Here is a 13346-nt window from a genome sequence, read left to right as displayed (position 1 = left end):
ACGTTGCACAATTCGCATGAACAGTGGCTTGTGCATGCGAAACCGTCACCGGAATAAATATTCTGGATATGTGGGAGTGTCACAAAAATAATCATTCCAAAGATTATTGTGGCCTTCTTCCCGGTTTCGCTCGATAAATATCCTTTCTTGTGGCTGGTTTGGTTCGGGGATATTTTGGGAGACATCATAAATATTTTCTAAATAAGCATCAAAATGATCACTATCATCTGCTTGGTAGTGATAGTGATCATCATCTCCATGGTAATGATAATGGTTTGAAGATGATCCCATTTCAAGAGAAAGGAAAAGAAATGAAGAAATGACTTTGTATTAAAGAGAGAAGAAGAGAATGGAAGTTAAAGGAAGAGAGCGAGAGTATTTTGTTGCTTTGATCTTATTTGATGAAATGAGTTGCTACTTTGGTTATGAAGAAAGGAAGATAAAGAAATGACTTGTGTTGTTGGTTTGGTCGTGTTTGGTGTGAGTTATCATATATATAGTGGAGTTCCAGTTTGTAACCCGTGAGAGACCAAAACAAAAGAACATACATGATTACACCAACAACAAGTACCCGTGACAGAGACCAACACGTCCGTAGTCAAAATACATGTAATACCCGTGAGAGACCAAAACAAAACAACATACATGATAAGAAAACAACAAGTACCCGTGTAAATCATTACACCAACATGAACAAAATACATGTGAAAATGATGATTACACCTACAACCAGCAAATCAGTAAATTTTCTTAACTTATTTTCCTTACATATCTCATTAACTACATTCTCCAACCTTACCAGNATAATGATCATCATCTCCATGGTAATGATAATGGTTTGAAGATGATCCCATTTCAAGAGAAAGGAAAAGAAATGAAGAAATGACTTGTATTAAAGAGAGAAGAAGAGAATGGAAGTTAAAGGAAGAGAGCGAGAGTATTTTGTTGCTTTGATCTTGTTTGATGAAATGACTTGTGTTGTTGGTTTGGTCGTGTTTGGTGTGAGTTATCATATATATAGTGGAGTTCCAGTTTGTAACCCGTGAGAGACCAAAACAAAACAACAAATACCCGTGAAAGACCAAAACAAAACAACATACATGATTACACCAACAACAAGTACCCGTGATAGAACATAGTCAAAATACATGTAATACCCGTGAGAGACCAAAACAAAACAACATACATGATAAGAAAACAACAAGTACCCGTGTAAATCATTACACCAACATGAACAAAATACATGTGAAAATGATGATTACACCTACAACCAGCAAATCAGTAAATTTTCTTAACTTATTTTCCTTACATATCTCATTAACTACATTCTCCAACCTTACCAGACTCTGCTTCATCCATACGAATCAATGCATCTAGCTCTCTATCCGCAGTGTCCTCTGAGTACTTATCAGCCAGATCAGATGAAGAAGGCTGGGAATAGCTATAGTCGTGGCCCATGTCTTACGTAACCTGAAGATAAACAAGAAGAAGCAGATTAGACTTAGTACAACAATACACAATCTGATTAAGTTAGTTTATACAATAGCCGAGTTACTAGAAATTACAATANTGATAAGAAAACAACAAGTACCCGTGTAAATCATTACACCAACATGAACAAAATACATGTGAAAATGATGATTACACCTACAACCAGCAAATCAGTAAATTTTCTTAACTTATTTTCCTTACGTATCTCATTAACTACATTCTCCAACCTTACCAGCTTCTGTTCAGTTGCGTTACTCTCATCATTGAACAAGGTTAAGTAATCTACCTTCTCAGCCATCACTTCAAATCGTCTATCACTGTCCCTCAACTCCTCCATTACAGCCACATCCCACCACTTGTGAATATGCATCTCACCATCATCGACATTTGGACATGTGAAGAACCTGCAATAAATAAGGACTTAGTACGTATACGAAACTTACACTTATACTTTATTTAAACTTATACTTCATCACATACCTTCTGTTGTAGCAGTTGGATAGAAAAGGCTTCGCACCGCAATAACATTCCTTCGGGAATCCATGCTCCACCTCTGGCTGAGGTGGGTATTGCCTCGACTCTGCTTCATCCATATGAATCAAAGCATCTAGCTCTCTATCCGCAGTGTCCTCTGAGTACTTATCAGCCAGATCAGATGAAGAAGGCTGGGAATAGCTATAGTCGTGGCCCATGTCTTACGTAACCTGAAGATAAACAAGAAGAAGCAGATTAGACTTAGTACAACAATACACAATCTGATTAAGTTAGTTTATACAATAGCCGAGTTACTAGAAATTACAATAGCCGAGTACTAAAATAGACTTATATTAATTTAGATTGAAACAAGAAATACACAACTGAGCAAGAAATACTTAAACAGGAAATACAAATCAAACAACCAGGGAATACAAATCAAATACATAAGCCGAGTACTAAGCAAGAAAAACAAACAACAAACACATTCTATAATATCAGAAATACTGGGACACTATCTTGTTCATGATGATTTCTTCACTCGCACTCAAGGGTTCTTTTTTGGCTAGGAGAGTGTCTAGGATGGCCAGCTTCTGTAGTTTCTCCTTTTCAGCCAATTCCTCTTTCTTGACATCCCACATGCTCTTATACTCAGCAAGAGTCTTCACGTTTGTGGACTGAGCATTGTTCCTCTTCGCCTTGGCAGCCTTGATCCCTTCTGGCCGTTTCTCATGATCATCAACATTGGAGCTTGATGATTGTGACCCTTCAGCAGCTTGTTTCCTCTTTGTTGCAGGCTGAGATGGGAGCGTGTTAATAGTGTTCAGGGATAGAAATTTCTGCTCAAACCTTAACCGAAACCAACAATGTTCAAGATTAAATCTCTTCTTATGGTCAGCGAAGTAGATATCATGTGCATTGATCATGATATCATTTTCAGAATGACCAGAGCTGTTCTGTCTCTCAGCAGCTGCGAATGCCGCACAGAACTTGTTAGTTTGGTCATTTATCTTGTGCCAACGCTGCTTGCAATGTGTCACCAGCATCTGTTCACCACCATTTCTAGCATGAGGAGTGTCAGCATAGTATTTTTGAATCCTTTGCCAGAAGCTTCCTCCCTTTTGTTGATTTGCAACGATGGCATCTTTTGAAGTGTTGAGCCATGCGGAGATCAAGACTTCATCATCAGCAGGTGTCCATGTCTTTCTCTCCTTGCGCTCCAATGGTGTTTCTTGTGAGCTGTGAGGAGAAGGTTGGGAGCTGTGAGGAGAAGGTTGGGAGCTTTGAGGAGAGGGTTGGGAGCTGTAAGGAGAAGGTTGGGAGCTCTGTCCAGAAGGTGGATAACTTTCCCAACGAAAGTTTTCATTTAACCCACCTTCTTCTTGACTGTTAAGCAAGTTTAAGTAAGAAGAAGACTGAAAGAAGGGATTCGTAGAATCCATAAGAAGAAACGAATAAGGAAGAGAAGAGAAAAGAAGAGAAGAGAAGCGGGTATAGAAGAGAAGGAATGCGAAGAGAAGAGAAGAGAAGAGAAGTGAGTATAGAAGAGAAGTGATAAGCGAATGACAAGTGAGAAAGGGTTACTAAATGAAAGAGATTTATGGGTTAAAAGCTAACTTGCAATAAGTAGCAAAACTTAAAGACCAAACAACCAATGTCTAATCACAATTTATGACAAGTACACATTACAACTAACAAAATTAAACAAGAAACTATGAACAAACCACACCAAAATTAAATACAACCAACTACACAACAATCACAATTTATTAGAAGTACACATTACAACTACCAATTGAGAAACCTAAAATACTTTGTGAATTAAGAAAAAAAAAACAAAAGTTTAACCAAACTCAATGTTAAAAAAAAAACTATGAACAAACCATACGAATGACACAAAGATGTTGATCCTTTAACAATTAAGACAAAAATACAAAAGTTTAACCAAACTCAATGTTAAAAAAAAAGACCGAGACACAAGATGTTGATCCTTGAACAATTAAGACAAAAATACCAAAGTTTAACCAAACTCAATGTTAAAAAAAAAGAAAGACCGAGACACAGACACAACTCGATCTTCACACAGACACAAACGACACAGACACAACTCGATCTTCACACAGACACAGACACAGACACAACTCGATCTTCACACAGAGACTAAACGATCCAACAAACACATGAAAAAACAGAACGAGACCAAAGCAACAAAACCTAAATCATTAACCCTAATTCAATAACCCTAAAATAACTCTAATTCAATAACCCTAATTCAATAACCCTAATTCGAAAACCCTAATTCGAAAACCCTAATTCGATAATCCCAATTCTCTAACCCTAATTCGATAATCAGCGCCTATCAAGGTTAAATCGAATATTGGGGGAAGAAGACAAACCTTAATTAGCACGATTCACCCGCCGGACAAGCATCGGGTGACAGAGAAAGATCGCTTCGGGAGAGAAGATCGAACCGCCGGACAAGCTTCGGGACAGAAGACCGGACCGGCTTCGGATGCGATAGAAGATCGGCTTCGTTAATATGGGGATGGAATTCCGGTGACAAGAACGGAACGGCTTCGTCAAATCGTCGAGGATGTATCGTCTTCGTCGTCGCCGTCGAGAGAGAAGAAAGAACTCGAGAAAGTTTTGTCTCGCAAATGAGTTTTTTTTTTAACCCTAGATAAGAAGACAACCAATCAGACGACACCACGTGGCGAAGAAGACGGACGAAAAACGTCCCCAAATAAGAACCGTTTTTTCGAAATTGGGCTTTTAACAATTAAATTTAAATCCAATAAATACGGGGGACGGGCCGAGTATACTCCTTTGCCCATGGTCTTACGTGCCCAATTATATAGCTCGTTCTTCTATTTTTGTTTGTCTACTAACTAATTTGTAATTAAATTAAAAATCTACCGTAATAATAATCTTCGCCCATGACCAAATTTAGTAATGGGAGGCTTCGTGGCCACATTTAATTATCACTTTATGAAAATTCCCCAAAACAAGTAAACATGATTAGTTACTGAAAATAGTTTTATCTTTACAAATTATGTAGTTATCAAAGTCTAGTTACTAGAGAATAAATAGAGTGTAATAGGCTTTATAATAGCTTCACGAACAAAGGCTAATGTAATGGCTAACCTTTAAATGCATTCGAATAATTTTAATGATTCTATTTTTGAGCGCATATAATCAAATTTTCAACGGTTGCCCAAACAAAAAAAAAATAATCAAAATTTCAACGACCCCTACATAATACAGTAATTTAATATATAAAATAATGTTAATTGCATTCTAAATTCCCTAAACATATAGTTTTTATTTCGTTCCTGCTTACGGGTTGACGAATTTGTTTCATTTTAAATAATATTTATCATACTGATGATTCATATGAAACAGTACGAATTTATTAAAATTTTACAACAGAATTCTCTAACATACTTTTTTAAAAAAATAGCATTGGATATATAATTTTGACCTAGATATTGATTAAGATTGTGTTATAGTTGATACATTTTATCCTTGTATAGTAATTATTTTGGAATCTGTAAAGATAACTAAAATGTAATTAAGCTGGTAAATATTTTGATGTAGGGTTCCTACAAAAATAGTAATAATCAACTAAAAGTAGAAAGATTCAGTGCCTAATGACATTTTTATGTGGTAGTCATTAAAATATAAAAACTCTATTATTAAATTCCACATCTACCCTTCTCTTTGCTTCTTCCTCCTTCCATTAAAAACTCTCTTTCAAACAAAAACAAAAAAGAACTCAAAAACAACATCATCAATGGCGAATTCAGATTCCTACTCCTCCTCCTCCTCTACACAACCACCAGCACCAGTACTAGTACCTAACGAAGAAGAAGACAACAACGAGAGAATAATCTCAACTCACCATCACCAGACCATGCCTTCCGAGTTAACTCAAGACGAGTTCGCCGTACTCTCCAACTCAATCGCCGAGTTCCACACGTACCAACTCGGCCGAGGTCGCTGCTCCTCCCTCTTAGCTCAGCGGATCAACGCGCCTCCCGAAACAGTCTGGTCCGTGGTGAGAAGGTTCGACCGGCCTCAGATTTACAAACACTTCATCAAAAGCTGCCACGTAGACGAAGGCTTCGAGATGCGAGTGGGATCCACGCGCGACGTGAACGTGATCAGCGGTCTACCTGCGAACACGTCGAGGGAGAGGTTAGATCTGCTGGACGACGATCGGAGAGTGACTGGGTTTAGTATCACCGGAGGTGAGCATAGGCTGAGGAACTACAAATCGGTGACGACGGTTCATAGATTCGAGAAAGAGAGAGAACGGATCTGGACCGTTGTTTTGGAATCGTACGTCGTGGATGTGCCGGAAGGTAACTCGGAGGAAGACACACGTTTGTTTGCTGATACGGTGATTAGATTGAATCTTCAGAAACTTGCTTCCATTACTGAAGCTATGAATCGTAACAACAACAACAACAACAACAACTCCGGTGACGGAACAAACTCTTCTTCTTCATTTCAGGTGAGGTGATGATGAGATTTGGGGGGGGAACAAAACAAAACAAAAATTGGGGGATTTTTAATTTTATTTTCGTTTTTGTTTGTGGTGATCAATTGTAATTTGATTATTGTTTTCATGTTTTTTGTTTTTAACATCATCAAGTCTCTCCTGGATTATTGGAAATTGAAATGTTCGATATATAAGTTACTAATTCTATAATGAAACTAGGAAGGGTGCCTTACTAATTATAGTAGTTCGTTAGGTTCTAAATTAAACAAGATGTGTTTTATTTTTTTTAAAAATTGTAACAAGATAAAATTACGTAAGTTTGTCTTTTTAAGTTAGGTTTTTTTTTTCTTTCTCTTTTTTGGTTATATTCGGTTTATTTTATTTTATAGATTAGGTTAGGTTAAAACTCCATACCAATATTATTAAGGCTCATCTGCTTGGATCTCTCATAGTACTGTATCTTCTGGTAATGTTTTCATAACGTATTTTTGTTCAATTGGTTCACCATCATTGGCTTCTAGTAAATAAGTTTTGTTATAAAAAACGGTATAAGCTGAATATCTGTAAAAACAGCAATAGTAAGAGTCAATATTGGTAAATGGTAATAATATAGAACAGTATAAATTTTTGTAATAGATAGAAAAAAATGGTAAACGATAGTATTAGATTATGAGTAACGTTTCCAATATCGTTTTTGTGATTGATCAGTTTTTAAGCGGTATTTCCATATCACAAGGATACAGAGTTACTAATCAAAGTCAAAATATAAAATGACAAAATTATTTCGTGACAAAAATCATCTGCTCCGTAGGTTCATTTTATTCTTTTTAATTCTACAGCTCTTTTATTTTGTTTTTTCATTTTTTGGTTACGTACAGTAGTAAGCAAAAAAAAAATAGTATTTTCATATTTTGTGCTAAATATCGCTCTCAAAAAAGGCTTTGAAAGACGAAAAAGCCCAGCACTGATACTACAAATTGGACTCTCTTATTTTGCAGTTTCTATTTTAAGGGAAAGGAAGCTTAAACATTTTGAAAATACTAGTTAAGCCTAATAGTGTAATTTATTTTGTATATCTTTTGATATAGTGAGATAGTGTAAATCATATACCAATCAAAATCTATTACTGGATTCACTTTTTTTTTTACTCATCTGTTCGTTCTTTGTATTTTCTTTCCCGGGATTATTAGAGAATCTAGAGTGGGACGATCCTACAACCATCATGAGACAACAACACTTCAAAGACTTTCGTTGCATAAAAATCTATTTCAAATATGGTTGGACGACGAGAAAGTATGGGATTTGGAGCCACTCCTTTTTTATTTTCTGCAAATTGTGGGAGCCACGTTCCATTTTGTAGTACACTAGTACTATTACTTCTTCTTCTTCTTTTTTAACAAGTGTTTTGTTTTGGGAAACTTATGCTTATTTATTACTGTTTTCATTTTTCTAATTTGGTTATCGCATGAAATTGTTTTTTTGTAGTAGTTAATTAATTAAATATTTTGTAATTATCTGTCTTAAACATCATTTAATGTACACACAAAATTTTTTACAGTAACATCATGTTACATGCAGATAAATTATTCGATGTAAATCAGAAACTAGTCCCAAATAAATATAGAGTGTGATATTGTCACTGTTTTTACACAGAAAATTATTTATTTATAAGAAACATTTAAATAAAAAGACATAAAATATACATTATCAAATATAATCGTTATAACATTTTGATAAAGTATAATGATTAGTTTTTTCTATAAAGTTGTTAATTGTTGTATTTAGTAATTGAGGCAACAGTAAAGGAACTGAAGATGCTTCTAGTTTTATTCCATTAGGGAAAGGGACAAATCTAGTGGGTACTACAAGTTGCCAACTTGGTTAACAACAACAACAATAAAAGTCAGAAAGTTAAATTTGGGTTTTATTGATTGGAGGATAAAAAATGAAACAAAAAAGGTAAAAAATCATCGGGTCCAGACTTTAATGATGGTGAACCAATTAGAAGATAGGATTTGTCAGCACCATGACCTTAATCATTAACATCAAACTTCTTTTTTTGGTTTCATTATGATGGAATGGGGTAACTAAAGTTTGAAAATCTATCTCTTATATCCCATTGAATTTTAAACTCTTTTTTTTTTTTGTCTCGATCTATCGTAAGGATAGTCAAAGTTTGTGATGTCTTTTATGATTGAGTATGATATATACATGTTGGATTCATTCCCTCAAGGCTTTACCTGTTATAATCTTAATATTTAGAATTTTGTATATTTTTTCGAGTTATCATGTCTCAGCCATATCGAATGTACCTGCCTCTTGACAAAACTATCGTTATGGGCTTATTATTATGCCCCCTAACAAAGTTAAGCAAGCTCGCTTGGTACATGTTATAAAGGTAGGTGCGTGCGTCTCTTAGTTCCAACGAATTCAAACAATGATATTTTCACACAATTTTCTAACAACAACATTTCATAGTTTGGATTTGTAATGAAACTAAATGATGTGACACCAAATTCTTGAAATCCAACTTCTACTGACAAAACTTGAAAAAGAAAAAAAAAGAAATCACGAAAATAGGTTAGACACTTAGACAAGATTTAGTAATTTACGATACATGAAATGGTTATTTGATATAAAAAAAAGATAATTTTATAATAATAACATAATTATAAGACATTTTATATAGTCATTTTGATATAGGTCTCTAGCTAGTACATATTACATTAGTGCTTACAACTTAGGAACACTTGATTGATGAAAGGATTATTAAATACACTTCTACTAATTAAGCTATTGATTTTTCCATAATGGACTAAGCAACGGAAAGAAAAAGCCCGGTGATGGTGGTGGCATCGATTCACTACCACCTAAAAACCGTGGCGAGAATGCAAAATTAGGTGAAAACAACGGAAACGGCGACCTTGGTGGAGGTGACAAAACAAACTGTGAAGCTGGAGATTGAAATGGTACTGGATTAGGACCGGTTTGATGTGAAGGAAATAATCCGGTTGATGGTTGAACCGGATTTTGGTTTTGTGGCTGAGACCGGTTTCCCCCAGGGCTTGATTCGATTAGGTAACGCATATAAGCCGAGATGGGCGATTCGGCTGGGTTACCCGAAAATTGGTTAACAGGCTGAACCGGTTCAGAAGCGATAGGAACAGATTGAACGGGAGGTTGAAGTGGAGGATGGTTGACTTGGGTCAACGGAGCAGGTCTAACTTTAACCAGCCGTGAATTTGGAGGTTTTGGTGGGTTCGCTTGCGGAGGAGGATTGACGGAAGAAGTTGAACCGAGTCCGGTTAACTGTTGAACGATTGATCTGAAATCGGTTTTGTTGATGTTGTAAACCAAAGCTTGAGGGTTTTGTTGTTGATTTTGCTGGTTTGATGCATCTTTACGAATGTTTTTTCCCATCTTGTTCACACCAAGATGATGTTGATGATGGTGATCATTATTATGATAATCATTAGCACGATTTCTCTGATCATCCATTAATAAAACCTGAAACAAACAAACAACAATAGAGCAGATCCAAATCTTGGAAAGAAACTATAGTAGAGAAGAAACCACAAAGACTTAAATCTCTCTAAACCAAGAAGCTCTCTTAAACAAGTAGAATTAAAATTGTTTTATAACCTTCTTAAGGAGAAAGAGAGCTTACGCGTTTTCTGAATTTGACTAGGAAAAAACGAGGATTGGAAAAGAAGGAACAAGAGAAGAAGAACAAAACAAGAGGCTTTTGACTTTTTTGTTGTTGTTGTTGTCTCTCTTTCTCTCTCAGTTTGAGTTGTTGTTAGTTATTTAAAACTAGTTTTTGATAACTAATCGATATTTTGCTAGTTGGTTCAACCAACAAGTGGACTAGATTAGCTGATTAGGATATTTAAACGTAAACAAGTTGAGAGGATTAGTGTTTATAGTATGATGACTAATTAAAGTTGTTTATTTAGGAGTCGTATTTTATACCATGTTTTTAGTACCATTTATACGTTAGTAACGTATTTATTTATTATCCATTCAGATGATAACACTTGTTGGATGTCTTACCGTCGAAGCAATTGTAAAAGTAGTGTTTATTGTTTTTTTTTTTTTTGGGTAGAAAGTAGTGTTTACTGTTTAGTGTCGTCTTATCGTTAAGAGCATACAACTAGGTATCCCTAGTAAACACAGCTGACAATATTGACCATGAACGGTTTTTTNCGACGACCATGAACGGTTTAGAGAATATAAACCACGAGCCTAGGACTAAATTAAAATTATTATTGTAGTAAAAATTAAAATTAGATACCTTGTTGTCTTCTCTTAACGAATACAACAAAGTATCGTTTTAATATTGTAGTAAACATTAAAATTATTCATAACATATCCGTTCATGCACCATGAGCCTAGGACTAAATAATATATCCATAATATATTTTTTATATACTTTAGTCTGGAATTTTGGTAATATGAGAATCTGGATAACTTTTTTTTTAGACCAAACTAAGACTATCTCCAATACATTACTTTACTTTAAAATAGAGTAAAATAACTTTTCAATGTATCACTTTTTTTTTCCGTCTGAAGGATTTCATTTCATTGATAAACGTCTAAAGTAAAATACAAACAGCCGGCAAGGAATACATTCCTTCAAGAGACTTAAGCCAGAGAGTATATGAACACTTCCGCAGACTAATACCAAACAAGGTAAACTAAGAGAAAACAACCCAGACAAAGGAACACAACATCCATGAATACTTCAAAGGAACAGATTCCAAAGATCCAAAAATAGAAAAATAAAACCTTAACCTTTGAAAATTAAAAACAGATCTGAGACAAGAAAGGAAATTGTTGGCCTCCTTGAAATGAAATTCTACCATAAGAATATTGTGGATCAAATCCTCAATGCAGATTCTACCATGCTTCCCCATAGCCTGTTTTTGTTTTGCATGAAAAAAGAAATCTTGAGTATATAATTTCCTATCAAAGCAACATTTAAGAAGCTATTGTCACATAGGAAGATTTCGAACCTGTTTTACCATAAAGTTGTCCGTTAAAGCCACCCGTTGGTTGTTTAGCTTTCTATATATATCCTCTCTTGTAGATCAGTTTCTTGACATTTTTCAAGGTCTGGAATCTCAAGGAATGAGAGAGATCCAACGTCTTTAAAATACATATAATGCAAAGCCAAACAACAAAATATGTACTCTCTCCATCACGGCTTTATAAGTTGGCTGAAATATCAATTTTCACCACCCGCATTACATCAGGTTCAAGGCAGCCGTGCTATCAACTAAGAACACCACATGAGATTGTCAGTTTTAGAGAATAATCTTAATTTTTACTCTATAATAGAGAAAAATATAGAGAGAGATAGGAGAAGATTTTACTTTATTACGAGTTAAGATAAAGTAGAGTTGGAGATGCCATCACTACTAAATTCAATATTCATTTGTATATCTATATTGCTCAATAATATAAAGACATGCACAAACGTATATTATATAATATATAGAGATATTAATATATGTTATATGATTATTTCATATCAATTAATTTGGGTTTCAAAATTATGAGACTTCTACACACTAAAAAAGACTAAAAATGGTGAAGAACACAAGATATATAAAAATCGAATATTGATCCGATCCGTATCATCCAACTAGTTTTTGAAACATCGTCAATATGTCGATCTAAAGAAAATAAAAATATCACATATACAATTATATAAAATGAATAATCGTGTTATATTCCATAAGAAAGATTAGACTACATAATAAATACGATCTAAATGGTCTAAAAGCAAATTAACAAGAAACACAGTCTCCACTCCAATCCCTAATATGTTCTGAAGGAAAAAAAATTCCAAAGTATAAAATCTAGTCGAATATCCGAACAACCAGAGATTGCATCCAACTAGCTAGCTTAGAAGTAACGATGAGGCAATGAGGGTATACCACAAGAGTATCTGTCACGGCGGTTAGAAAGCATTTTTATTTTGGAAACTAATAAGCAATGTGAAAAGTAGGCCCAACTGAAATGATGATATTCTTGACTAATCCAAGTCGAGTCATACATCATACAGAGAATTAGGAGATAAGCTTTGTTGTTTTCTCTTATGATTAACTTTTGTTGCTTTGTTAGTTTTGTAATTTTATGAACAATATCACAAACTTATTGCATTTGCAAATTGACTATATATTAAAAAGGACTACCACCAATAAGGATGATCTCTTGTGTCAAATTGAAAAATACATTCATTCAAAGACAAAAGAAACATACGTATAAACAAAATATTCAAAAGGCAAACAAACGTGACAACGTAATAAACAAATGAATACTATTATACATATTCTATCACGATTTATACAAACCATGAATCTGGATTAGAAACTATATATGTAATCAGCTTCGTTATTTCTCTCTTCCAATCGATGATGTAATCTCTCATCTTTTAAACATTCATTCATATAAAATCTCAGAATCATGATCAATCATGATGATCATATGTTAATCTTTCTTTTTTCTTCTATTAATCCTTGATCTCTCAAATTCTCAAAACTCCAATTCCTCCGCACTCCAGTGCTCCTTGCAAGCTTTGGTTGTTCGGGCCGGGTTGGTCCATTGTTAGGGTTGGAACCAAGTACAGGACCACTTAGCCTAAGGTGATGAATCTTTTTCACCTTCTTCATCTTCTGCGCTAAAGAAGATCCTGACCGTCCAATCTTCTCGTGGATCCTAGGGTTCAAACTCCCTGACCAATTTCTCCCACCAATAGGATCTAGTACACAACATGTTTTACCTAGAACATGATTGATCTCAACCGTTGGTGGTCCAGGACCGGAGAGATCAATCTCTTTGTTGGAATCTGTTCGTGGAAGGGCTTGACATG

General features: G+C 34.8%; 4 protein-coding genes and 1 long non-coding RNA gene across 6 annotated transcripts in view; 1 reads left to right on the top strand and 4 right to left on the bottom strand.

Annotated features, from left to right (window-relative positions):
* LOC104771937 lies at window positions 536-1542 on the bottom strand. Its single transcript, XR_764960.2, has 2 exons — window positions 1336-1542; window positions 536-794 (listed from the first exon to the last, which is right to left on the bottom strand). It is a non-coding gene; the product is annotated as an uncharacterized LOC104771937 (long non-coding RNA).
* LOC104772918 (glutathione S-transferase T3-like) lies at window positions 2463-3407 on the bottom strand. The gene has a single exon (XM_010497472.1). The coding sequence runs from the start codon at window positions 3405-3407 to the stop codon at window positions 2463-2465; it is 945 nt and encodes a 314-aa protein (XP_010495774.1).
* LOC104771936 (abscisic acid receptor PYL1-like) lies at window positions 5709-6510 on the top strand. The gene has a single exon (XM_010496558.2). The coding sequence runs from the start codon at window positions 5759-5761 to the stop codon at window positions 6488-6490; it is 732 nt and encodes a 243-aa protein (XP_010494860.1). The 5' UTR covers window positions 5709-5758; the 3' UTR covers window positions 6491-6510.
* Window positions 9120-10337, bottom strand: LOC104771935 (protein HAIKU1-like). 2 transcript variants are annotated; one of them, XM_010496556.1, is made up of 2 exons: window positions 10112-10337; window positions 9120-9976 (listed from the first exon to the last, which is right to left on the bottom strand). In XM_010496556.1, the coding sequence occupies exon 2, from the start codon at window positions 9965-9967 to the stop codon at window positions 9263-9265; it is 705 nt and encodes a 234-aa protein (XP_010494858.1). In that variant the 5' UTR covers window positions 9968-9976; window positions 10112-10337; the 3' UTR covers window positions 9120-9262. The 2 variants fall into 2 exon arrangements, with proteins under 2 accessions (XP_010494858.1, XP_010494859.1); XM_010496557.1 differs by having other exon boundaries at window positions 10137-10336.
* LOC104772917 overlaps window positions 12689-13346 on the bottom strand; it is a 4158-nt gene continuing 3500 nt past the window's right edge. Inside the window, exon 2 of the mRNA XM_010497471.1 lies at window positions 12689-13341. Within this exon, the coding sequence (XP_010495773.1) occupies window positions 12958-13341 (384 nt within the window). The 3' untranslated portion in view covers window positions 12689-12957. The remainder of the gene's footprint in view (window positions 13342-13346) is intronic.

Source organism: Camelina sativa, chromosome 20 (genome assembly GCF_000633955.1).
Source record: "Camelina sativa cultivar DH55 chromosome 20, Cs, whole genome shotgun sequence".
Classification (NCBI taxonomy): Eukaryota; Viridiplantae; Streptophyta; class Magnoliopsida; order Brassicales; family Brassicaceae; genus Camelina; species Camelina sativa.
The sequence above is the reverse complement of the archived record's forward strand: the minus strand, read 5'-3'. Positions and strand labels throughout refer to the sequence as shown.

Coding starts and splice junctions, on each gene's coding strand:
- LOC104771935 (XM_010496556.1), bottom strand. CDS start 9,967: ATGGATGATCAGAGAAATCGTGCTAATGATTATCATAATAATGATCAC.
- LOC104772918 (XM_010497472.1), bottom strand. CDS start 3,407: ATGGATTCTACGAATCCCTTCTTTCAGTCTTCTTCTTACTTAAACTTG.
- LOC104771936 (XM_010496558.2), top strand. CDS start 5,759: ATGGCGAATTCAGATTCCTACTCCTCCTCCTCCTCTACACAACCACCA.